Source organism: Mesocricetus auratus, unplaced genomic scaffold, assembly GCF_017639785.1.
Source record: "Mesocricetus auratus isolate SY011 unplaced genomic scaffold, BCM_Maur_2.0 Super-Scaffold_100013, whole genome shotgun sequence".
Classification (NCBI taxonomy): Eukaryota; Metazoa; Chordata; class Mammalia; order Rodentia; family Cricetidae; genus Mesocricetus; species Mesocricetus auratus.
In genome coordinates this window covers 57,875,200-57,902,892 of record NW_024429196.1, presented here as the reverse complement: position 1 = coordinate 57,902,892, position 27,693 = coordinate 57,875,200, and the positions used below count along the sequence as shown (strand labels likewise).

Genomic DNA, 27,693 nt, shown 5'->3' with positions numbered 1-27,693 from the left:
ATCACAAGAGACAGGGGACAATATCGTGAGAGGGCAGTCACAGGAAAATGCAAGGATGCTGTGACAGTGACAGATACACTTATTATCTTGATTAGATAACTGTAAGATTTAAGTTTGTGGAGTTTATTAGACATTGAAATGCACAGTCATGCCTCAGCAACCACATGTGATCATTTCCACGGCCCCGCTGAGGGTAACAAAGTACAAGGACAGTCAAGTCCTTTCTTTTAGATGGTGTCCTATTTGCATTGAATCTACACACACCATCCTGAGGATTTGGACCCAAAAAATATGTAAGATGCCCCCCACACCACTCAAACTCTTTTGCTCTTGCTCTCTCTTTCTGTCCCCCCCTCCTCCTCTCTCTCTCCCTCTCTCTGTGCACATGTGTGTATGTGAATTGTGTGTGTGTGTGTGTGTGTGTGTGTGTGTAGTTGCATGAATCCGTACAAATGGGAAGCAAGAGGAAAAGACTAGAAAGAAAAGCCACAAGGAATTATAATATTCATCCAAGGTTAAGCATTACTACATAAGATAAAGATTTTTATTAATGAACCAGAGAATAAAGTGGACATAACTCTAAAGGCTAATACAGATGAGAGATGACCAGAAAGACATAATAAACATTACCCTCAATAAGAGCCAATATTGACCGTATTTCATGCAATTAATCAAAATTTACCTGAGTGTTATATACTTCTCTGTGATACTGCCTGTGTGGAGGATGCTTTTCTGGGCCTTGGAATATGTACCAGAGAGATGACTAGGTAGGTGGGAGCAAGTCCTTTCTGAGATTAGAGCCACCAGAAGGACCTTGCAGTGGTTGGCACCAACTGGGTAGGTTTACTGGGCTCACACACCTACCAATACATCCACAAGGACTTTTAATCATGAAATAACGGACAACCTGACCCCTCCTTCAAACCAGTGGGTCACAATGAGGAATAGCAAATGATGCTGCCATACCCCAACACATCCCAGATTTATTTCAAACATCATTTCCAGTTGAGCTAGTTTTTAACGTCAATAGGTTAGAAACGACTTTTTGATCTGTGTTGCAAGTTTGCCTAAGCACCACAGAATCTGATTGTGAATCCATGAAGCACCCGCATCATAGAATGCTTAATGAGACATGTCAGTTTAATTGTGCTTCAAGACATCCAGGGCCAGAGTTTGTCAGCATTTTCCTGACAAATGTCCTCATTTACACACTGATCTTTGGTACTGATTATGTTCACTGTGACTAAAAATACTGGGAAATGAGCTATGCTTTGAGAAGGAAAAGACATCTTTTATCTGGGCAGATTGAACCTCAGCCTAGCAATGGCATGAATTGCACAGATTTGGAAACAGAGTGGTTGGTTAAAGGTCACTGTGCTTCCATCCTGATGCAGAGGACGCTGTGTATCTGGACGATGACAGAGAGAGAGAGGAGTATGTCCTGAATGACATTGGAGTGATATTTTATGGGGACTTCAGTGACATCAAGAGCAGAAGCTGGAGCTATGGCCAGGTGAGCCACTTAAATTTGTCATTGTCAAGGACATTTTTCCTTAATATTTTTTGTTACATTTATTACTGCCGGGTGCCATGAGTCGATATTAGAAAAGCACAATTTCCTGCTTTTCAGGATCTAAGACTCCAAGACAGAGTGCATGGGAGTGGAGACCTAGAGAGAAAACTGCATAATTTATCAGCTGAGCCACCATCTTCCTCTTATTACAAATGTCCCTGAGATCAGGGCACCTACAGAAAACATGGCGGTCACTGAAATATACTTTGACACCTCAGAAACCATGGAGTCTCATTATTTCAACCTGAAATGGGTTGAAAATGTTCTAAACTTATGAAGACATTTTAAAGCAAAGAATATTGCAGGGATTATGCTAAATTTAAAGGATTTTAATATATAATTAGTGATAATTTAAATATTATATATTAGTTTGTAATATCAGTAATATGTAATACTAATATAATGATAATTTAAATACATTATAAAATTATTAGGGGCCAGTGATATGGCTCAATGAGTGAAGACATTCACCATCAAACTTTTTAAAAATTAATCAATTTATTTTACAAACTGACTGCATGATGTAAAATAAATACATCCCTCCCTCCTCTCCTCCTATCCCCTTCCCCTAGCTCCCTTCTTCCCCCTCATCTACTCTTTCTCCACTTCTGTTAAGAAAAGGGCAGACCTCCATGGATCTCAACAAAACATGGCATGCCAAGTTAAAGAAGACTAAACACTTCTCCTTGTATTAAGACTGGGCAAGTATGATGAGTAGTGTCCCAAAACCCAGTAAAAGAGACACTGAACTTCATAGCCTGAGTAGTTCAGTATAGGACCCTACATGGTAGAAGGAGAGAACTGACATACCCAAGTTTCCCTGAAATTCACATGAGCACCGCCACACCAAGAAAACTGAATCAGCTCCCAGACTTGCCCATGAGATGTTACAATCTGCCTTCTTTAAGATACCTGCCCTTTCAGGATCTAGAAATTTCCTTGTCTGGAAGAAGGGGGATAGGGTGATCTTCAAGAACTTTCACTTCATGAGGTCTCTTCCTGTATCACATGCAAGCCAAGAAGACCTGACTATCTTCCTGCGACACATCTGAAAGCCATCTATCTATCTATCTATCTATCTATCTATCTATCTATCTATCTATCTATCTATCTATCTAGGTTTTTTTCAAAAGAGACAGAGTTTTTGTGTAGTCCTGGATGTCCTGGAACTCACTCTATAGACCAGGCTGGCCTCAAAATCAGAGACCCTCCCTCTGCCTCTGCCTCTGCCCCTCCCTTTGCTTCTGCCCTTGTCCCTGCCCCTGCCCCTGCCTTTGCTGGGATTAAAGGCATATGCCACCACTGCCTGGCTTTTCTTTTCCTTTTTAAATTGAGAACAGATTTTTTTATACAGTGTATTATGGGTCCCCCTCCCCTAATTCTTCCCAGAGCCTCCCCACCTCCCCACCCACCCAAATCCAATCCTTTCTTGCACTCTATCATTAGAAAACAAACAGGCATCTAAAAAAGAAATAACAATAATAATAAAATAAGAGAAAATAGAAAGTCAAATTCTTTTGAGGACCTACATGACTTTGGGGAATCATTGCATCCATCTGTTGGAAGGATCTTAATGAACTTCTACAGTATCCTAGAAAGTCTTGAGTTAGTGTGTGGTCCTTGAGTATGTTGGCTCAACAATGGTTCTGCTTGTATTTGTGGCTTCCTTTTGTGGAGAAGTAAAATCAGGGCACGTCCTTCCTTTCCTTTCATAGTTCATGCTATAGATTATGGGAGGTCACACCATATTTCTAAGCAGTAGACTGTGGCTGAATTTTATTTTTGCACACAGTTTATCGCATTTTACAGAGTGGAAATTAAGTAGTTTCTGATGGGGGATATATGTTTCTCTTATTGTTTGATGAATAAAACACTGATTGGCCAGTAGCCAGGCAGAACACAGACAGGGCTACCAAACTAGGAGAAGACTTGTGAGAGGGATGCAGATAGAGGCAACAGAGCGATGCCATGCTGCCAAAGGGGTAGCATGCCAGATTATGGGTAAGCCACAGCCTCGTGTCAATACATAGATTAATATAAATGGGCTAATAGTTAAGACAGAGCTAGCCAATAAGAAGCCTAAATCAACCGGCATTGGTGGCACACACCTTTAATCCCAGCACTTGGGAGGTAGAGACAGGCAGATCTCTGTGAGTTCGAGGCCAACCTGGTCTACAGAGTGAGTCCAGGACAACCTCCAAAGCAATACAGAGAAACCCTGTTTTGAAAACAATGAAAAAAAGAAGCCTAAGCTATTGGCCAACAGTTTATAAATTAATGTAAGTCTTAGTGTGTTTATTTGGGGCTAGTCAGCTGCAAGACCAGGGAGGACAGAAACCTCCATCTTCAAGTTTCTCATTGTTTTCTTCTGAACAGTTTGAAGATGGCATCCTGGATGCTTGCTTATACGTGATGGACAAAGCTCAGATGGACCTTTCTGGCAGAGGGAACCCTATCAAAGTCAGCCGTGTTGGATCCGCAATGGTAAGTGGTCGTGCTGATGATGATCAAATCGAGTGTGTGAGCATCAGAATAGAAGTCAGGTCGCAAAGAGATACTGACTTAAACAGTGACTTTTTTTTATAGACTTTCATCTGTTAGGTTCGGGTTCATGGTGCCCAGTTATTCTTGGATACCCTCACTTTTTCATATACTACAAAGTGAACATTTCCACTCAAATTATATGCAGCTTTTGTTTCACATGAAATAACGTATAACTTTAGACACCTGAGTATTTACTCTTCGTATCATATTTTATGTGTTTTATGTGTATATTCGTGTGTGTTCATGCATGTGTGCCATGGCATATGTGTGGATCTGAGGTCAGTTTGTGGAAGTCAGTTCTTCTCTTCCACCTTGAGGGTCCAGGAGACTGAACTCAGGGTGACAGGATGGTGCCAGGTGCCTTTACCCAGGTGAGCCATCTTGCCAGTCCCTATGCAGCTAGGAATCTCACCTAGAGACTAAGAAATGATCATGACAAAAATAACAATCACTGTAATGAAATGATTAATCAGTCAAACATAAGAATAGAGACAGCTAGATGAGACATGATTTTCTCCATGTTCACATTCATGGAAACCATCAAGAAATAAATGGCTAGGTCTGGAGAGATTGTTCAGAAGAGAGTGTGTGTTGAGGGTCCAAGTTCAGTTCCCAGCACCACCATCAGACAGCTATAACTTGATCTCCAAGGGATCCAATCCCCTCTCCTGGCCCCTAAGAGCACCTGTATTCACATGCACAATACTCCCAACATGCACACACATATACATGATTAAAAATAAAGTAAGTCAGTTGTAAAAGAAACACTTTATGTAATCCTTGTTTCTGTGCAATGTTACCCCACCACAGGGTTTTACCTCTCATGAAGTGGGTGTTGGTTCTCCCCAGAAATCTTCTAAGATAAGTGAGTGGACATTCATCACTTATGTCATTTCACAAGCATGAAAACAGGATGATGAAAGCTTGTTAGTGATAAAGCTTCTGCAAGAACCTAGGTCTGCCAACTCCACATCTAGATGCATTCTGCCTTTCACACTGCTCACTGTAGGGGATCCTAAGACATCTTCAAGAATGCAGAGATCCCACAGGGGAACAGCTGGAGAGGAGCTAAAAGCCCATGAATAAGAAGGGTAGGACCAGGGTGGGAAGTTAACTAAGGGACTCTGAGTGGTCCTAAACTGTACCATGTCCATAACACAGACAAACTTGGTGCATAAACATCCCTCAGCTACAGTAGGCCACATTTATTACATAGGAAGACTAAATGGAGAACATCATTATATTAGCAATGCCCTTACATCTTCAAAAATACTTTCCCTGGAAGAATTTCATCTTTGATTTTGGTTTGTGCATCTTTTGGGTCAAACAAAATCAATTTCATTGACACATAATTTCTAGGCCAGGGAAGATATAATGTGTACATTCTGACTAGGTGCTAAAAATAGTGATTTTTATTTTTATAAAAACTAAATTACATGGAAATTTAAGACATACTAGATCTTACCAAATGAAAGCAGACTCTTGCATCTAAAGATATCTTGGGGCTAGAGGCAGAGATCAGTGATAAGAACTAAGAACTTCTGCTTAACATATGTAAAGGCTGAGGGAGGGGTGTTCAACCCCTGACCCTCAGAAATAAAAATATGTATTTAAATCCATAAAAATAAGCATTTTTGTTTTCTGGTGTTTCATCATGCATTGCATTGCATGATGAAAAGAGGATTCACCCTAAAGCCTTCTGGGAATTTCCATAGGGCATCTTTATACAATGCATATTGGACCTGCGCCTGTTCGTTGTGTCTCCTACTTGGAAAAGAAACTTCTTTGTTTTTTTTTTCCTCCTTAGAAGCAACCAGGACAGGGTACAGTGAAGAAAGAAGCATTATGTAGGAGTGATGGGATGTGAGTCGTTTCTTCCTTAAGCATTTTAAAATGGCACGGTCTCCAAACTAACCTTGTGGTCTTCCACAAAACATGGAAATCATAGGCCAAGGCAAAGCAGTGCAGAAGGAAAGCAAAAAGACAATCTCACCCAGACTGTCTGTGGTTACCTCTGACCAGGTGGAAGACATTAGGTGTTGAATCAAACACATGACACCAATTTAAATTGCCTCAAAGTTTCGTTAGGTCTAAAGAGTCTCTATTTAAAGTTCAAATTTAGAAAATGCACATATAGTTGTACAGCCTGGAACCAGAGGATAAAATGTGCACAGAGAATAGTGTGATGAGGATCTGCTTTAGTTTCTGGAATGGGTTGCCTTGGGTGTTAAAAGACAGAGGACTGCCCTGAGAAATTTGTGGTGATCGCTCCACTTCCCCTTGGTTTTCCCCAGGCCATTGTTCACAGTACAGAAAGCTCAATAGTTGGAAAAACCCTTCACCTCTGCTGTCTCTTTTTATCCTCAGAATAGCTTTGTGAGTCTTTTCCAAAATCTGTTCCACTGTATTGATGTTTAAAGCTGAAACACTAAGCCTCCAAAACAAACCTTCTAATTTCCCAGTTAAAGATTTACCTTAAAATGCGAGAAAGATGCCTTTGGAAGATATGGAAAGAACAGGCTTGAGGCTGGGTGAGTCCAGCCAAAATCAGACTTCACAGATAGATGGCCATGCTGTTCTCCCCAGATGGCCCCAAGCCCCAGATAGACAGAGCCTGATGCAGGGGCGTGTTCCTTGTCCCTGTCAAATGCGTCTCAGTACTGCCAGTGCACAGATGTGCTAGAATGGAGATGTATGTGACCTGTGAACCCTTCCAGGGAACCACACAAACTGCATGGATTCTAGTTTTTTTCACAACGAGAATCATTGCAGGCAGAACCTTCCTGAAGTAGCTGCTCCAGGAAGCCATGGGGAAGAGAAGCCTGGTTCTGCCTGGGCACCTGAAGAAAGTAGAACAGACAGGGAGATAGCACAGGAGCACGAGGCTGGAGCCCCAAAGACAAACTGGCTCCCGCAGTCATGGCACCTAAGGTTGGCAAGAAGGATAAAAGAACCCGGATGATGACAAACTTTCAGATGATATGAATTTGCCTTTTAAGTGTACAAAAAAGTCTTAGTTGGACTTTTACAGGATATCTGCTGTACTGGTCTTGTGTGCCATAGGCCATCCAACAGCATTCCGTAGCCTCTATTCAGGAATTCCAGGAGCACCTTCCCATAACACACCAGCTGCAGCATTCATGAATGTCTCCAGATATTACCAAATGTCTCTTGTGGGTACAAATCACCCTAACAGGGACTGCATCATTAAACTCCTCAATTTTCCTACCTGTTGAATGGAAGTAACACTTTGTTCTCTGCATAGTAGACCTCATTCAAGCTTGCTTGCCATCATTTACTGAACAGACTGTGCAGGTTGCTTTGCACAAGATGGGCTGTGGTTGTGTCAAGAGATGGGCCCTGGCTCTGGTTCTACTGTTAACTGTGTGAAGCAGGGAAGAGCGCTTAACTCAAGGACATACTTTTTCCTCTCTCAAATGCAGCCTTGTCTGCTCAAACACCTAAAATTCCCACTGTTAGTAAGAAGCTCGTGTTTACTCTTCGAAGGAACATTTTCTTATTTTTCCTTTTAAATATCCAGTGTCTCCTCTTGTTATGTTTGGTTGCTATTGTTTACCTTTGATGAGAAAGTGGGAAGCCTGGAGTTGTCAGCTTTCCGCAAAGGAAAGAACAATCTCAACTCCTGTAACCCTGCTGTGTGGGGATTGGGCCTGAAATGTTATGATCTCACATAGATGACATTTTATTTAGAATCACCTAAATGCTGAATGTTACATTTTACTAATATTATATTATAGATTTGTTTAAGAGAGAAAAGGAAAAAAACCAAGAAATTAGATAAAGATAGTTCCTCCAAGTTGTACTTCCTCCCTTTAAGCAACATTGTTTGCTTCACTTCTGATGTAACAGTATCCTCCAAGAGAATTGCTGGGAGGTGTACCAGGAAAAGTTAAGGATGAACTGTGCCATCTGAAGATGTATTTCACTCCCCTATCATTGGGAAATCTTCATTTGCAGTTGTAGGTTGCAATAAAGCATCTGGGTATGGCTCTGAGTCTCCAAAGGACATTGGTTCAAAGACCCCAGGGGGCATGACCTCTGAGACTCCAGGGGACATGAGGTCTGAATACCCCAATAATGAAAACATATAGAAAGAACAGAGCAGTCCTGGGATAAGGGGACCACTGTGACAATAGCCTGTCATTACTGCTGGGTATTTATCTGTCCAGCCTGTCTCTAGCCCATTACTGATTGACTCTGACACCTTCCCCAGGGGATGCAGCAGCAGCTGCAGTGGCCTTTCTTACTGCAGATACCTGGCTACTTAGTCACTATTCAACCCCTAAATGCCCTACCCACATGCACATTTGCTTTGTCTATAGAGAATCTAAATCAAAATCAACTCATGGGGTCTAGAAGGCTTTCCAGGGTCATGGAGATGAGAAAGCAGAAGCCTTTGGAAGCGATGTCATTCATTCAAGGTCATATGGGAAATAAGTGACTGAGTTGGAACTAGGTACTTTCCTTTCTCTCAAAATATATTTCCTAAAAGCATCTCTGCCAGCACATTGTTGCCAATAGCAAAATTACTGTATCAAATTGTGTGGCTGTCACCTAGAAAAGAAGAAGGATTTCATAAGGGGGAAGTAAGTGAAGAGAAGTGTAAGATCTGAATAGCCAGAGGTTCTGTGTCCCTGGGAAAGAGGTCACCAAAAGGATTAGATGCCAACTGTGCTATGGAAGTAATAGTTACAGTGACAACAATGGTATTGGTGATATGGTAGCAGTGGTTATAATAGCAGTGATCATGGTGATAACTGACAATGTGATGGTGATTACGGTGGTAGTGACAGTGATGATGGGGTGGTGGTAATAGTGATGACCATCATAATGGTGATGTCATAGGGTAGTACTCAGGTAACAGCAACAATAATGATGAGGATTGTAGGGAGAGATCTTAGGTACCTGTACTGCTGACCACGCCCATTTGGGCGTGGTAACTGGTACTTAGAAGGCTGGGGGGGGGATAAAGAGCAAAGGGAAAGGAGATGTGCTCTCTCTTGGGGCTCCGGTCAGGTCTTGAAGAGCAGCAGAGCGCTGACTTTAGGTTCTCGGCTTCTCATGTAAGTGACTTCTCCCTAAATAAATATCATATGACATCCCTACCCTGTGTAGCTTAATATTCCTCAATAGAGGACGATTGTGCAGAGGGTGGGAATGGTAGTGATGGTAGTGGTAATGGTGCTGATAATGATGTAGTGATGGTCATGGTGGTGATGATGGTGATGTGGTAGTGCTTATGGTAGTGGTTATGGTGGTAATAAGGATAGTTATGGTGAATATGAGAGTTGTGGTGGTATTCATGAACTAATGGTAGTGTCTGAGACAATAGTGATGGTGGTGATGAGGGTCGTTGTGATGAGTATGGGAATGGTGGTGGTAGTGGTGGTGGCAATGTGGTGATGGTAACTGATACTAGCACAACCTTAATCTGAACTCATTAATTCAACAAGTATCTGGGCATTGGGGTTTAATGGTGAACCAAACATAGTTTCTACCCTCACAGAGCTTATAATCTCATAGAAGAGATAGGCAAATAAATAGAAAGGCCCAAGGTAACATGAAAAATTTCTGATGGAAATAAGCATAGGATTGTATGCTTGTTTCTGTCGAGATTGAATATTGTTGCTGCTGGTGGTGGTGTTGCAACAAAATCTCTTGAATTTAACAACACACTTCTCTGGGCCTATATAAAACAAATAAGTTTCAAGTGATTGGATCAAAGGGTAGAGGGAGTGGATGACAAGTACCATATAATAATACATAGCCATGCCTTTATGCACAGAAGTCTTTATTCATGGTGGATCTTATATGCAAATATCTGCTTACCAAGTGCAGTGGAGAAAAGCATAATGGGCGAGGGGCCCTAAATGTGCTCCTCTGGGGTCTGTTTGCTTTGCAGGGAAGGAAACATAAGGTCACCCAAATGACCAGTCGTCCCAGTGGGTCTCATTTATAGCCCCTTGATCCCTGGGTGCTTTACTTTGATTTGATTATAATAATAAAAAAAGCTATCATTAATGGCAAATTTGGGAAGTTGAAAAATGACAAACGTCAATAAAATTACATATTCTGAATTCCAGTGCTTCACACCTTTGTCAGCCTGGACTTCCCAGCTTCCCTGGGGTGTGCACATTTATTTTTAACCCTGGTCTTTCGCTGGTATCGAGCCATGATGCCATCATTAATCCCCATTAATGCCTTGCTCTGACTATGCCTTTAGGGAATTAACTCAAGATTGAACTTTTTCCACCAATCGATGTTCTATGTAGTCTTTAGTGCTATTTTTTTTTTAAAAAATCTGAACTACAGCTAGTAAATCAAACTGACCATGCTGCAGGCAGGTCTCTGGTTGCTCGGACCTTTGAAACAACTGCATTGCTGCTTCTGATCCCCAAGTCATAGAGCAACTGAAACCAATGTTCTTCTCACTAGGTCCATCTTTCTCCCTGCTTTTCTCTCCAGTTTTTAAGAGATTTTCCCATCTGTGGCCAGAAACATAGTTACATCATTACTACTTCCCTATGTTGCCAAGCAACTCCACAGGGGATGATGTTTTGTTGCCTGTTTTCTTTCTTCCTTTATTTCAGTTGTTTCTTTCCCCATCTTGAATGATGGCTTCATGTCGAACAAACATTTGCAGGCATTAAATACCTATTACATACATTCAGGTTCCATTTTAAGATTTTCTCAAATTACGGATTTCACACCTGAGTCTTTCCAAATGTGCCCTAAAGAGAGAACTAAATGCACAAAATCTATTCTCTGGTCATGCGATCAGCCACAGTATAGTCCCTAACATTTTTAGATTTGAAATTTGAATTTTTAGGTTTGAAATTTTAGATTTGTACAAGTAAATACCCAAATTTCCCCCTGGTCTGTAAAGCAGACAAAGACCCCTTTGTTAGGGAGGGGCTGCAATAGAGGTCATTGTCCGCCCTCCTTCACCACAGAGCTCCTTCACATCTTTTCACATAGGTCTTATTTCTTCATTTTTGTGCCCCACTTATAGAATTGCTGCTCAGTATTTCCAATGGTTGTGGAGGAAATTACTACCCTGTCATCAGTGCATACACAGGGATATGAGTTTATGCCACCTCTGAGGAGGGTGAGACAAAGCTTCCATTGATATGTTGTAAGAATTGTGCCCTCATCACTCCTTTGCAAATTCCCAGTCTCTTGGCTTTGCTAGATAAAGGCTCCTGAAAGGAACTGGGACCCTGTTCAGAGTTCTATTCCTTCAAAATTATCAGTTTTTATTTCCATTGCTACCATCTACCTCCATGGTGGATGCACATAGATGCCAGGAAAGGCATTCGTTGTTATGAAATGGCTGGGAACTGCAGGTTGACTGATAGTCTCTGAAACTCTACAGTGAGGGTATACCCATGAGATAACTTTTAGAGAATCTGCTGATTGGCATTCATGAAGAATGCTGTGGAAGTCCAACAGTGTGAAACTAGTTTAGAATGAAAGCTGTGGTCCAGGTCTTCCTAAAAACAAAGGCACTTGTAGATTCAGAGTGACCACAGAAACTGGGTGATGCAGGAAGGTCAGGACAGACCCATTCCCAACAGAAAATACCATGGGGTCTCTCTCATCACTGGAGATTATCACTTCTGTTTATTGAAGGTTTTTGACAACTGACAAATATATCAGAAGCCAGTGAGAAAGTAGAAATGTGTCTAATAGAAATATCTGCCTAACCACTGTGAGAAAACATGTCTATTCCATAAATAACCAATGTATAGATGAACAGGATGAGGTATCAGGAAGTCAACTGACCTTGTCCAAGGTCACAGCACTGGAGGTGGGCCTCTGGCTGCCTGACACCACTGTTGCAAACAGGATACTATACTGCCCCTGGATGCATCCTCACCCTGCCCTCTGTCCCTAGCGCATGAGCTCCCTGGGCGTAAAGATGCAGTCCCTCTCACTCTTTCCATCTGATGACTCCTTCCCCTTCAGGTGGGGGCAATGAGGGACAGTGAACTGTTCAAACATCATTTTTTTTTCTTGTGGTAAAAGCCAGCAATGTAATGAAGTTTCCATTTGTGGGCAAACAGCTTGGCTTCTCAATTATCAAGGTTGCATTTCTTATGCCTGTTTGTCCCATATTTTTGGAGAAAAAGAGACATTTATTACAAGCTATTTCTCCAATGTGATAATCATAGTCAATCTAAATGTCTGCCTTCCCCGAATTGCTTCCTGGAATGAGTTTCAACACAGCATCTATTTTGTAATCACACAGGCTATTCCTGAAGCACGGGTGCCTGCTTCTCAGCACTCCCTCCAAGCTGTGCAGACTGAGCTGCTCTCATCTCCTGGGACCAATGTCTCTAGGACAGAAGGCTGCAACGCAGCTTAGCCTAGAGTTCTCTTAGGACAGACACTATGCCCTCTCTGTTCCTTCTCATCTCCTTCCCTTTCTGTCTCCTTCTCTGGCTTCTTCCCCTAGTTTTCCCTTTTCCCATCTGCCCCTTTCATCACTCAAATGTTTTTGACAACTTGTTCTGTACCAGTGATTCTCAACCTGCGGGTCGTGATCCCTTTGTAGGTCCTATATCAGATAGCCTGCATATCAAGTATTTACATTATGATTCATAACAGCAATAAATTACAGTTATGAAGTACAATGAAATAATTTTATGGTTTGGGATCACAACAGCATGAGGAACTGTGTTAACAGGTCACAACATTAGGAAGGTTGAGAATCATGGTTCTATGCCAGCCAGTTCTAGAGCATATAGTAGGGATAGGGCAGTGGAAAAGAAGATGCTTTAGACCTGGAACTCAGTTTCTCTCTTAATCCACATTAAGTAATTTCACGTGGTTAATAAAGAACTATGGCCAAATGAAAGTCCTCAGTTACTAAGACACAAGCTAATAATTTCTGGTGGTAATATAATGATTATTACAAAAATTAAATCTCAGAACTTACTGTTGTCAGAGTAGGTATACACACACACATACATACCCAATATTAGTTATGTCATTCACAATACAGTTATAGAAGTTATGGTTAGTTACTAGATATTTTTAGACTAAAGAAAGGATTATATGTAGTAAAAAAGCATAAGTATAAAATGTGTAAACATAAGTGGATTTTGATGGAAATGGAACGCAGGCTTAGGAAGCTAAAGGTGCTTGCAGGTGCTTCTCCAAACCAGCCTGCACCCTGAGGAAGGCTGTTCTAATTTTCTTGCTGTGGGTTACACTCACCTCCTCTGGAACCTCACACAAATAGGTCATGAAGACTGAGTGAGACTGGCTTCAGTCACTCTATAAATTATTCCACAAGTCTTCACCTTTATGAGTAGTATTTTATTGTTTTGTGGATTGCAACTTGTCTATCCTTTTGACTATTGATGGACCATTGAGATGATTCCATTTGGGGCCATTGTCCAGATATTATTAGCATTCTGAATAAGTCTTATCTCTTTACATTTTTTTGTTAACATATATAGATTATATGAGTTAACATATAGAATAATGAGTTTATAAGACATTTAAAACATGTACATAATATAATTTGATCATATTCATCCCTATTATCTTCTCTTATCTTCCCAACTCCTACTAATTCCTTTCCTCTTCCCAAGTAGTTCTCCTTTCTAGTTCCATGTCTGTGTGTGCAACCCAAAGAGTGTCATCAAGGTTGTTTACAAGACTGTAGCTGGAAGTTTGTTTACAGGAGCATATATGTCCTATTTGTGACTATCTGACAGGAAACAAGTAGTCTCATTCCTTAACAATCATCTATGTATAAATCCTCAGGAAGATATAGGATCCCATGAGGCCTCCCCATTCCGCGACAAGATGTTGACAGGCCCACTCTTAAGCAGAGTTTGCACAGGTAATTGCAGCTGCTATAATTTCAAGAGTACAATAGCCATACTACACCAGGAAGTCAGTTCCTCACCACCCCTGCCTTCTTCTGGCTCTTACATTTTCTGTGCATTTTTTCCTAAAGTCCCTAGCCTTGGAAACAATAGAAATGTTCCCTGTGTGGCTGAGCATTTAACTGACCTTTATCACTGCATAGAGAAGCTTCCCTGGCTGGAGCAGACAGTACTGTTTCATGGGGCTTCACATAGTTATTTAGAAGGCAATTTGACAGGCACACTTTGTACATTTAGCAAAGCAGCAGTAGTAGTTTCCACACTAGAACCAATTTCCTCCTCAGCCATGGGCTTTCTTTTTAACTGGAAGCATGTCTTTTTGTTGTTGTTGTTTTATTTTTTTAATGCATATGTTCTGATTCTGGTTTACCCTGCCTCTACCCCTCCATATGTCCCTACCCACCCAAATCCACACCATTTCTCTCTCTCAGGCATCTAAACAACAACAAGAACAATATTAAAATAAGATAAAAATAAACCAGAATTCAACAAAACAAACAAGCAAACAGAAAGATGAAAGAGTCAAAGAAAAAGCATAGGATGTATATAGATACTAAAACAAACATGCACATAAACGCACACACACATACACATCACACACACACATACACATCACACACACACACACACACACACACACACACACAGAAAATCTACAAACAAAATGTGTAAGTGAAAGGTCTGTAAGGTAAAAGAAACATGCCTAGGCAAAGCATTGTGAAACAAAATCTCCAAAAATATCATTGACATTATTTTTTTGTTGGCCATCTCTTGATGAGCATGGAACCTGTTCTTTTTTTTAATGGTCCCACGTGGAGTTTTACTGATGGACAGGGAAGGAAAAGGGGGGTGGGAGTAACCAACCCGTGCAGAGCTGAGAGACAGACAAGAGTAAGAGAGAGAGACGAGAGTAAGAGAGGATGAGATGATGAGAGTAAGAGAGGAGTAAAAGAGTGTAAGCAGGCAGGGGTCAGTCCTTTAAAGGGGTCCTTTGCACCTGTGTGGTTCTCACAGGACTCTGGGCTGGCCAGAGCGTTGCCTGAGTGCATCCTGCCAGGTAACAGGGCAAGCCAATGTAATTCCTGAACCTTTCATTCCCACCTTTATTTATGATTAAAAAGAGGTGGGGGTGTTAGATGTGGCAGGTTAGGGAATAAGGATGTTGAGTTCTTTTTTTTCGAGGCAGGGTTTCTCCGCAGTTTTGGAGGCTGTCCTGGAACTAACTCTTGTAGACCAGGCTGGCCTCGAACTCACAGAGATCTGCCTGCCTCTGCCTCCCGAATGCTGGGATTAAAGGTGTGTGCCACCAACACCCGGCTAAGGATGTTGAGTTCTTAAGACTGCTTCTTGCTGATCTGGAGGCATCGACCATCTTTGGGGAATCTTGAGAAAGTTGGGGTGTTATCATGTCCTGAGTAGTTGGTCCATTGTAGTCCAGGCTGTGTGGAACTCTGGCATCTCTGTGGATCTGGCAAGATTTTAGCAGAGTAGAGAAAAAAGTTAGGTTTAAAATTTTTTGTTTAGGTCCTGGTATTTGAGGGGAAGATTGTAAGATGAAGGGTGGGTTCCCGGGGGATCCCAAGATGAGGAAAGGGAGTCCTAGGACCAGGGAGAGGTTGAATAATATCTGGAGTGAATCTGACCTGTTTGGATGGGTCCAATTTGGCTTTCTGAAACTTACGAGAATCCTTTGGGTTTGTGAAAACATAAGTTTTAGACATGTCAGCAACATATTTGTGTTACAAATGACTTGGCTGAAAGTATTAACATTTTTAAAACTGACAGATATTTGTAGCACAATGAAAAGCACCTTAATTTTGAGCTTGTAGTTATGATCATATAGTGGTATAGTTGTTTAGCACTCTGTTGGAGTTAGAGTAGTAGCTTACCAGAACTTTATCGATTAATGTTAAGACTATGGACAGTAGTATAATGAGTGAAACCTGGACCATACTTTATTTCTTAATGTCTCAACTTACTTTATTACATTACCATCTTATATAGATAAACCTTATATAGATGATATCTGCTCCTGAAATCTGTTTTATGACAGAGCTTTGCCTTGTCTGTTACTTTAAACTGGCAAAGCTACCAGCTGTCTAAAGCATCAGAGTTCTTGAGAAAGATAAGATTTTACCTGAGGTTTGAGAATGAGAGACTTACTAGCTGACTGCATGGACAACCACCCCAAGGTTCTCCACAGTTGTTGAAGTCAGAGGCTCCAAAGATACCTGCCTTTTGCTGATAGACCTGTGGATTGGGGACTTTTTAGGAAGGCTTTCCTACTGTTGACCCGAGCAACGTGGAGAAAGTCGATTCCAGTGTCCTCTTGTTCACGGCCTAAAGAATCCTTTGAAGCAGTTGAGATGAAGGGCAGGGTTGTTTAGTGGCCAGCGTTGCTACTTTTGTGGGCGGAGTTTCTTCAGTGTCCACCAGTCTTCTTGGAGGAAATGGGGTGGTGCCAGCAGCTGGCCTGTCTCTGTTATAAAAACTTCTTAATAAAATATTTAAATATCATGTTCTCTAGATCTCTGAGCATTTGAGGGCTGTCTGTCTGTTTAGTATATCTTAGTAGATAAAACTTATCTTTATTTAGTGACTTGCCTTAAGAACATAGGTGGCTAGAGAATAGAAGTAATAGAAAGAAGCCTTGCCTTTGTAAACAGCTTACAGGAGAGACTGGGTGTTATAAATACTTCGTTAATTTGAAATAGACTCTTATAACTTTAAATGTTTACTATCACTTAAAGATACAATAATTTAGAAATATTTGATATTTAATATAGTTGAATTTAAATTGTATATAAAGTTACCTTATATTTTTCCACATACATATAGATACATTAAACAGGATTGGGTAAAAGTGTTTGAGCCACACTTGTAGCAAACAGACAGAGTTAAAGAGATAGTCAGTGATGAGAAGGAAGATTTGTTGCAGATAGCACAGGGGACCCTGGAAAGGCACAGTATTCCATAAACAAGCCATGTGCAACAGGGTCAGCGAAAGATGAAATTAGAGACAAAAATAAAAGTGCAAAAGAGACAAAAAGTAAATGAATTGTATCTGTCAGCAGGCTTTGCTGGCAGAAGCTGGCTAGACTAAGTGGGCATGCCTACAGCTCTGTCAGTCCGTAAACATGGCAGCTTTCCTAAACACGTTCCCACGCTAGGCCACAAGGTTAAGATAGCCAAGATGGCGGCCTCTATAGGCACATTTCCGTCTGCCAGCAGAAGTGGCCTCTTTTCTCCACAAGTGAGGTGGGAAGATGTATGACCACCGTAGGTCTAAGAAACGAATGAATGGCCAGTGCCAGGGTATAAAACCCGAGAGACCCCTCGTGGGTCTGAGCAGTAAAAAACCCGAAAACCTCAAACCTCATTTGTGGGGAAAAAAAGAAAAACTCTCAGAGTGTCCTGAGCAGATGCTAAACCAGGATGAACAGGAGAGAGACAAAACGGGACACTCTCAGGTAGAAGGTGGTTCCTACCCTGAGACAGCTTTAGCAATGATAGGAAGCCTCTGTGGTCACTGGGAGTTTTAGCATGCAGGGAAGAGAAGTGAGGAAGAGTAGAGGCTGCATTTCTAACCATGGGTCACTGGTAGAAGGTGGGTGCCAAAAAGCGGGCACATGGTTTGATATGAGGGGGCAATTTCCATGAGAGAGACAGAGGACAGGTCACAGAAGTCTGAAAAGGTGAAACTGCCAAAGGCTTGTAGCCGAAACCTCATCCATGGGAATTTATTTCCCATGAGTGAGGTTGAAGATGGCTCAGTACCATCTCAGAACTCATCAGCCTGAGATCGCAGCCAAGGGCAGAAATGGCCCGAAAAGCAAAGCAATCAATACGTCCTAACTCATGGGAGCAAGGTGGGGGTGCTTACCAGACATGGCAATGGTGGATGGAAGAATCCAGAGATCCTTAGTTGGAGAAGTGACCAAGTTGAAATTCCAGGTTGTCGGCACCTCAGTTAAAGCTAAGCAAGGAGAAGATGCTGGAAAACCTGTTAAGTCATGGCATCAAATGTTGTTAAATATGAAATAAGGACCGGAGAGATGGACAGAGCACAGCCATGAAGAACAGAACATATTAACCATAGTTTATTATAGCGAGACCAAAAGGGGGGGACAGACATGACAAAGAGAGAGGATGAGATAGAAAGATGAGAGTAAGAGAGAGACGAGAGTAAGAGAGGATGAGATGATGAGAGTAAGAGAGGAGTAAAAGGCGGGACCTGTTCTTAAGTGTGATTTGTATACCCACTGAGACTCCATTGGAGAAAATAATATTTCCTTTGTCAGGAGCTATCAATTGGAGATGGATTCTGGGTTAGGGATGGGCTTTTGACCAGGCTTACAGTAACCAGTTGTGAATTCCCTTCTATGGTACAGACATCAACTCCAATCAGAAATGGACCATTACCCAATAGTGGCCTGAGACTAGAGCACCCATGGGCACATCTTGCCTGTCTAGTTGGTATTCTTTTTTTTTATGAGACAGGGTTTCTCTGTATTGTTTTGGAGGCTGTCGGTCCAGCCCAGCCTCGAACTCACAGCGATCCGCCTGTCTCTGCCTCCCGAGTGCTGGGATTAAAGGCGTGCGCCACCACCGCCCGGCTCTAGTTGGTATTCTTATATACAGAGCCTACAGCTGAGTAGGACATTAGTGGCAGTTCTCTCTCAGCAATGGTGCTTTCCATCTTCTTATGTGCGTATTCTCATATTGTGGAGTAAACATCTAAAGCTGGCATGTGTGTGTTACAAGATATGTATGTGTTTAATTTTCTGAAGCACCCCTCTGTTATTCATACAGATTGTTGTATGTTTTACATTCCTCCAGGAACTTATGACAGTCTTCTTTTCTACAGGCTCATCTGTTGTTGGTGACTCCAACCTTTTAAATCTACCCAATCTAATGTGCATGTAGCTATATCCAATTGCTGCTTTAATTGTATTTTCTCTGATGTACAGCTCTGCTGAGCACTTTTTCATATACTTCTGGTCATTCATATGCTTCTTTTAGTACAATGTCTTCCCAAGTCTATGCCATTTTTCCTAGTGGGTTATTTGTATTTTAATTACTGAGAAGGAGTTGTTGTGTATTGTATATTCTGAAACCATGCTTTTTCTCAGATACATGTAGAGGTTATTTCCCACTAGGCTGTGCTTTGCTCTGGGTGTGTGTATGTATGTGTGAATGCGTGCATGCGTGCGTGCGTGCGTGCATGTGTGTGTGTGTGTGTGTGTGTGTGTGTGTGTGTGTGTGTGCGTGTGTGTGCGTGTGTGTGTGTACGCATCCAACCACCCAGGAAAACCCCTAAGTGCCATTCCATGATGAATGAAAACAAGAAACCAAAAAGGAAGCACATGACTAGACCTAGGTGGAGTAGGTTTATTTTAAATATGAGAGAGAGCATGGTCACAGGCAGGACATCTGGGAGAGTAGACTGAACATCACCCTGAGCCAGGCCACATGAGGAGAATGGGGAGGACCGAGGAGCCACTAACCAAGATGCAAAGAGGATAATGGGTAGATCAAAAACCAGGGCCAGGTAACCAAAATGGCTGAGTTAGGTAGAGAAGGGCAGCCCAGCCCCTAGGCTGGAGAAGATTAGGGTGGAGGATGGGGCATGCCAGCCATACTCTATAACAGGCAGGGGGATGCTGGGAGAACCTGGCAGCCAGGTCTCCTTTGATATGTTAAATAGCCATTTGTCCTGGGTTTGAGACCTAACAAGTGGTAGCCCTAGGAATGCAAAGTCAAGTTGGCATGGTGACTTCCTTCTTTCCAAACAGGAAATCTGGCAATGGGAACAAAGATGATCAAACCAATAACACAACACCATGTGGTAATGAAGGGGGTAGTGTCAAGTACAGGACTCTCTCCATGTGAGCAGAGCAGGAACACCACAGTGGCAGAGAAAGGGTTCCTCCCCCCTGAAACCAGTTGGGTCTTGCCCAATCAATAGACACACACTTGGTGATGAAGTGTAGAAGGTCACCGTAGGAAGACAGTCCAACATTCCAGTAACACTGGACAGAAAACAGCTAACTAGCCCCCCATCATGCCAACCTGTGAAAATCCAAGATGGTATTTGGGTTTCTTTTCCTTTGCATCAAGTGTGACTCTGGAATTTCAAGGGACCTGAAAGTCCAGAGAGGACCAAGGTTAAGGAGCCAGACAGGGGAGAGCAGGATTCCTGCAACTCTATGTCTTCCCTCTTAGGTATATTTACTAGCTTGACGCCCATGGCATAACCTCTTAAGAACTTCACTTTCAGCTCTCCCCCCCCCCAACATGTAATTTGGAAAGACAAAAAAACAAAAACAGAACAGAAAAAGAAAGCATTAAAAAATAGATCTCTACATTCCCAGAAAAACAGGCTTTCAAAATCAGTTTTCTTCACTTGTTTTCTTAGGATATTAATTGAATACAAATGTATCAGAGCCCCCCCCCACTTGGCCCACCCTGCTTCACTCTCAATACAGTAGCTATTGAATTTTACTGACAAAGCCTGGGGTATGTGGGCACAGGAGGTACATTATGTTTAAGACTGGTCACCATGAAGCTGTAACTGAGGACCTGTGGTTCACAAAAGCTGGGAAGGATTCTTACTAGGAATAAATTCTCTCTTTCCCAAATTTAACTCTATACCTCTTAAGAGAGTTCATGTTCTGACAACCAAGGAGCCTGCATGGGACTGACCTAGTTCCTCTGCATATATGTTGACAGTTGTGTAGCTTTGTCATCTTGCACTGTCTCCTAACAGTGGGAGCAGGGACTGTCTCTCACTCTTTTACAGGCTTCCTACACAAGGGACCATTGTTTCCTGTACATTTCCCACAGTTAACGTAATTTTTGCTGGGAAGAGAAACCGATCAAAGAAACCACCCTGCCAGTCTAGCTCATAAATCAGTGAGGTTTGTTGGGGCTCCTTATGGGAGCATGCATGACTGAAAGTGACTGCCTCATGAAGACACACATCACAGAGTGGCTGAGGACTCCTGACAGCTTGCAGGCAGCCCCAGTTGATAGCTTTAAGGGAGAGGCCTTGCAAGTCTTAGAACTTTTTAAGCTTCTTAGCCTTGCAAGTTCCCTTACATTCATGAATCTTAGGAGCTGTCACTCTCCCTCAAAGGAGAAAGACTCGATTCAGAGGAATTAGCTGCAGAAAACCCATAAGGCACAGCCCTCTGGTGGTCCACTCCCTGGGTGCCCAAGTCTCCCTCCCTGCCTTGCAGAGCCCTGTTTCTGCCCCTCCACAGCAGAACAAACCTAGTTTAACTACTCCCTTGGTCCTAAGTCATGAATTCAAGGTAATAGCCCCACTAGGCACCTTCCCTGAGACACGATAGGAGCTTTAACCATCCTCTCCTTGTAAGTAAATAATTCAGAAAATATACTTATTAGAATTAAGAAGAAATTTGTAACCAAATTTTCATTGTAGAGCTCAAAAGAGTCAATTTATACACATTCCTACTTCCAATGGCTATTACAAAAGTTTGCTCTTCAGTTCAAAAGAAAACAAAGAAAAGGAAACAATAAAAGCAAAAACGTTGCACTTCTCTCAATAAAGAATTCAAGTAGTACCTAAAATTTTTGAAAAATAAAATTAAAACAATATTCTCACTGTTTTCTCCATTACATTTGGATATCGTTCTCTTGTGTCTATATGTGCTGTGTTCCTTACCCAGCCCCCTACCAGCTATGTTGATATCTCTTTGACATACTGACTGATGTCAGTGCTTTTAGAAGTGGGTTAATGTACCATGTAGTCATTCCTTCAGACATGCACATCCTCTAAAATGCCTGTACTAACCCACATCCTCACCAACACTGGAGGAAGGAGTTCTCTTAACAACCTGCACACAGCTACTCCAGTGAAGAGTCTCCAACAAATGCTCACCCAGTCCATCAGTTGTCACTTCAGGCTTATGAATCTTCCTGAGCCCCTAAGCAACTTTTCCCGTATGATACCCAATTGCTCTAGCAGCCTTTGTTGAACCACAGTTTTGCTAGGAAATTTCCTTTGCAGCTATGACAAAACATTAGCTAATTGTGTTTGTATGGGTCTATTTTTGTGTTCTTTACTGTGTTCCCATTTGTTTGTATTTATACCAAGTGGCATCATGCTATTTAAATAATCATGTTTAATTATATTCAAATCCTATTTAATTGTATTAAATCTGCTTTTAGAAGGAGAAAAACACTGAGTTGTACAGAAAAAAGTTGCTAAACTTCAAATAAATGTCCCTTCATAATAGATATAATTTCCTAACAGATCCTTCCAAAATTAGTTCAAATTATGAAACCAATTAAACATAAAGTAATGATGTACTTTTAAATTATCTTTTAATTTAGACAGTGTCAATTAACTATGCGAGACCAAAACACTGAATCACTATCATTTTCTTTCTTTTTCTCCTTCAACACTCAAATCTCATTTTTCTTACAGTGATTTTTGGTCCTACATTTACAGGCTTTTAAACTCATTCTTTACTGTAGCTAGGAAGATGCTTAAGTCTACTTCTCATGGAGTTTATGTTATTATGTTCTCCTAGATCCCTTGTGACTGGGACTTTATGCTTCCTTCCCTTATTCTTATAAAGGTTGGGTTGGCCTATTGCACTCTTTGTCTAGATGATCAGGCAATTTTTTCTTTATTCAAAATTTAAATTGGTTACAAATTCTAGGTTAGGGACTTGTTTCGAATCTCAGACCATGGATGACTCTCTAAATTATGGTCATTACCTTTGGTTTCATTTTGAGGGGGCACTAGGTATTGGAGTTTATCGAATCACCTTATAACATTGATGTTACTGGTAGTAACTTGGAGGTCTACTTTTTCATTTTTCCAATTCTGTAGGCATGCAATGGAAATTTAACTTCTATCACTTTTTAAAGTATTTTATATGTATAAGTGTTGTGCAGGCACATGTGTCTGTATACCACAGGAATGCAGTGCCTACAGAAACCAGAAGAGAGCGTTAGATTTCCTGGAACTGGTGTTAAAGATAGTTGTGAGCTACCAAGTGAGTGCTGGGTTTTGAACACAAGTCTTCTGGAAGAGCAACCAGTATTCTTAATCTCTGAAACATCTATGCAGCCCCTAGGATAGAAATTTAAGGTAGCCATATTAACGTTAAATATCACTTCTAGTCTGTAGTACCAGGTTTGAATTGTGTGCCCCATCACCAATGACTCAAAACCATGATATATGATTCTGCTCCTGGTCTAACCTTGAGTTCATGATGGGTTATAACAGCAGCCTACTCTAGCAAGCAAAAACCCCAGCATGCCCATGGGTTGTCCCTCTAGCATATTTTGTTGTCTGGAAGGGGCTATTTTACTTTAACCCTTTTCATCTGCCACTAGAACGTATCTCGTTCAGTGCCTGAGCTCCTTAGAAATCAATGTTCTAATTAGAACACAGTAGCTAATCTGGTCAAATGCTAATACGTGAGAATTGTGATTTATCTAGCAGCAGGGGCAGCATTCAGCATTAACAATTAAACGGTCTGTAGGGAAGAGAGCTATTTATTTCGTACTCTTCTCCCTAGCTGATTGGATTCAGTTTATGCTGTTAGTAGTCTTCTATTTAATGGCTAACTATCTGAAAATCAGACATCAGAGCTACAGTTTAGGGACTTTTACCCTTGGGATCCATAAACTCTATTCTCCTTCTCAACGATAATATACTGCCCCTCCACAGAGGCCAGATCATATCACAGACACTCCCCGAGTTCCATCACAGTAGGCACAGGTTTTCTGAAAACTTAATTCACCTGCAAGGAGAAGTGCTGCTCAAGAATAGGGTCAGAAGAGTTGGCTGCGGCTGAGGTTCACATCAAAGGCTTGAGCTTGCTGGCAGAGGTCTTTAAGAAACTTAAAAGCTTTTAATTTTTTCAACATTCAACACATTAACTAAGTACTGCCTAAGAGCCTTCCCTCTAACCTGCCCAGACACAAAGTCAAAGAAAGAAAATTGATTTTCATTCAATCCTGACTACTTACATGATAACCATACAAAGGTCCCTAATCATGTCATGTTATTTCATGACATCACACATTTCTTCAACTTCGGGTGACTTTTTCTGGCCAGCTCATATGGCAAGTCTGCTGCCAAACTGCAAACAACAGGACCGCCCTCCAACCCAGTTAGTTGATTTTTCTTTCCTTGGAGTTGCCTCTCTACCTCTGTGTGTTTCTGTCTTCATCGGATCAGAGTTACTTCCACCTGACTGGCTTCTGTTTCTCCTGAGGAAGAAGCCTTAGGCATATTCAATGGACAAAGCCTGCATGGTTGTTGGATTCAGACCTGACTATTGAACCATCTCTTTATTCAGACTTGCTGGAATTTAGAAAGACATATTTTCACAGACCTAATCTCTGTTTTCAAAGAACCCTTGAAGCGTTTCAGAATAAGAGTCCTTTCCAGTCAAGAACAGCAGGCTAAGTGGAGAAGTCCAGCAGGTTGCTGAGGCTGTGGGGCAAACAGGTCTGTGAAGCAGTCAAAGCACAAAAACTCACTCTGCTTTCGTATTTCATCAGCAGCTTCTGTAATCTCATTGCACAGCTTTGGTGCTAATTAATGTCTTTTCACTATCATCCAGACTGACACTTCTTGAACTAATGTACATGGATCATGCTTTAGGGTGCAGATTCCTTTCCTGTAGGCATGAGAGAAGCGTGAGAGTATGCATCTCCAATGAGCTCAGAGGATATTATTACAGTTAATGGGCAAACCACACTTTGAGTACTCAAAATCACTGACTGTCATGCCAATTGTGAGGCAGCACCCATTTGGAAAAACCACTATTCCTCATTTAGATTCTGGCTACACTTAAACTGATGAAAGCTCCATCCAAAGTGGTAGATCCAGCAGTGTCCAGAAAAAAAATCACTATTTTCTGCCCTTTGTTTCATTGTCTAAACATCAGTTGTCTTTGTCCCTGCATATTAGGTCTACAAGAATTTTTCTACCCTGTGTAGTGAGGTTTATCCATATATTCTAGATTGCCACTATCTACTCATAATATCTCAGATCCTCTAGGTAAATAGAAATCCCTTTTAATATAACTATAAAACTGGGAGCTGAGATGTAGTTCAATGGTAAAGTGCTTACCTAGTACAAGGGCCCCAGTTTGCTCTCCAACTCCAATATATATATATATATATGTGTGTGTATATATAGATAGATAGATAATCTTAAACAATCATTAAAGAATATTTTTATTTTATTGTGTATGTGTGGCATATGTGTTTTGCTGTATGCATGCATGTTGGGGGCACACATGTACAGGGAGAGCACACAGGAGGATATCAGGTGTCTTACTATATCATTCTCCTCCTTATACCTTTGAGATAGGATCTCAAAGAGCTGGCAACCAGCAAAACAATGCAATCCTCCTGACTGCCTCCCACAATACTGGTCATTCCCAACTTTTAACATGAATATTGAAGATTTGAAATCAAGTCCTTCTGCTTATGGAACAAGTGCTCTTATTCACTGAGGCATCTTCCCAAACTGAAAAGTATGTCTGTAATGAATTAAAAAAAATCATGTACAGTGCTCATGGGCATCTATTTTCCTATTGACTTTTAATGGCACCTTTGACAACATTATCCTTTTTCAGTTCTTAGCATACACTACTTAGCATGGAAGTCAAAGACCACTGGATCACTGATTTCCCATTTGTCAGTCAAATCCACCTTTCACCAATACAAGATACCCTCCTAGTTTTTCCTTTTGCAGGTCTTTCATCCACCACCACCCCATGTTATTCTAGGCCAAACCAAGTACCCAATATGGATCTTTTTCAAATAAAGTCTAGGAGACTCTTCTAACTCATCATTCAACTATACCTGACAACACTTTGCTCAGGAGGAGAGTATTATTGGTCATTGGGTCTTCCCTTTGAACAATTTGGTCTTTCATAATTACCCTTGATGATAATGTGATAAATTGAATAAGGAATGGGAAGTGTTTTCACTATGCAGGATGCATAGAAGACACTGGAAGTCTCAGCTTGCCCCATACCAGTCTGGGTGAGGGGATTTCTCAATGACCTTTCTTCTTTTTCACCTCCCATGGCCTCCTTTAGGTGAATGCCAAGGATGATGAAGGTGTCCTTGTTGGATCATGGGACAATGTCTATGCCTATGGCATCCCTCCATCAGCCTGGACCGGAAGTGTTGACATTCTACTAGAATATAAGAGCTCTGAAACACCAGTCCGATACGGCCAGTGCTGGGTTTTTGCTGGTGTCTTTAACACATGTAAGTATCTGCTAGAGTAATGATTTTCAACATAAAAGAAATTTCACTTCAAGACATTTTATCTATAACCTGGCAAGGAGACTTAAAAGCTCCCATTGGCTCTATAGAATTTATGGGTGACTATTTTGGGATATAGTCAATGCATAATTAAATTGTGCTGGGCCAAATATTCTCACAGTCTCTCTGACTGCAGAATCTTTATGTGAAGAATGATAGACTGTCTCCTACATGATCCATCATTTGACACCCAGAGCAATAGAGGGTTGAAAGGGCTAAGGAAGGAAGTAGGGAAAACATGAGCCATTTCAAACATTTCTTTTAGAGATTAAAGAAAAACTAAAATAATAAATAATAAGGCAAGGTATATTCTGATTTTTCTTAAACATATAAATATGCTTATTTGTTTATTGATGAGATGTTTTGTAAATACTTAAAAGCTCGTCCTAGATATGAAAGGGAGTCAGGTCATTTTATCTTCCCCCTCACTTGTAGTCTCAGGGAGCCTGGCCAGTTAGGTATCAGTACTCACTGAGCATCCTCCCCTCCCCAGCTACCCTTCTGGGGTGTAATCCATCCAATATCCAATCTGCAGAGCAAAACAGATGAGAACAGAACAATTCTCTTTAGGCTTATGCAGCATTTTATCAAAGAGCACTTGTCTTCTTAGGTTCAGACAATGTTACAGTTAATTCAGTGAATATATTAAAAAGCCATTTGTTTTACTATGTCTTCGCCATCAGTAATGATTTTTATTCATACACCATTCCTACCACCTTGGAGAAACATTAAGTTCAAGTCAGAGTATCCTTTCTACCTGCTCATTAATAAAGAGTGCTTTGCCTGGTTAGCATTTTTAAATAATTTTTTTTAAAAATGAGAGTGTGGGGGCTATAGGCTTGAGAAAGGATACTGTTTAAAATGAGACCCACCTATTTTAGCACAAAGTTGTGACAATCGAGGACCTAGTCCTGTTCCACACAAACAAAAATGACATTCTCTTTTGTTTGTTGTGATTTCCTATGACTTGACTGCATAAGAATACTTTCTGAGCCTCTTGACTATACGCAAGGATTAAAGGAATATCCATGTCCTGGGAACAGTTGTCTTCTGGGAGGCCAGTCCTGATGTCAGACAGAAGCTTGAGCTGTAGTGGCTGAAGGTTGGAGGGATTGTGTTCCTCGGGACTTTAAAGCCAAGGCACAGAGCCTAAGCTCATTCCAAGAAACTGTACAAGACTTCAGTTCTTCCCAGACCTAATATTCCACCGATGTAGCTCAATACCTTTGGACTTAGAACCAGATAAGATAGTGAAACCTCGTATCCATGTACACTGTTCACTTAAACAAGGATAGCTCTCTGTGCCTGAGAACATGC

The 27,693-nt window shown here is 41.3% G+C and overlaps 1 protein-coding gene across 1 annotated transcript in view; it reads left to right on the top strand.

Annotated features, from left to right (window-relative positions):
• Window positions 1-27,693, top strand: part of F13a1 (coagulation factor XIII A chain) — a 178,446-nt gene that overhangs the window by 74,404 nt on the left and 76,349 nt on the right. Inside the window, exons 5-7 of the mRNA XM_005066385.4 lie at window positions 1,395-1,513; window positions 3,950-4,057; window positions 26,145-26,319. Coding sequence (XP_005066442.1) covers window positions 1,395-1,513; window positions 3,950-4,057; window positions 26,145-26,319 — 402 coding nt within the window. The remainder of the gene's footprint in view (window positions 1-1,394; window positions 1,514-3,949; window positions 4,058-26,144; window positions 26,320-27,693) is intronic.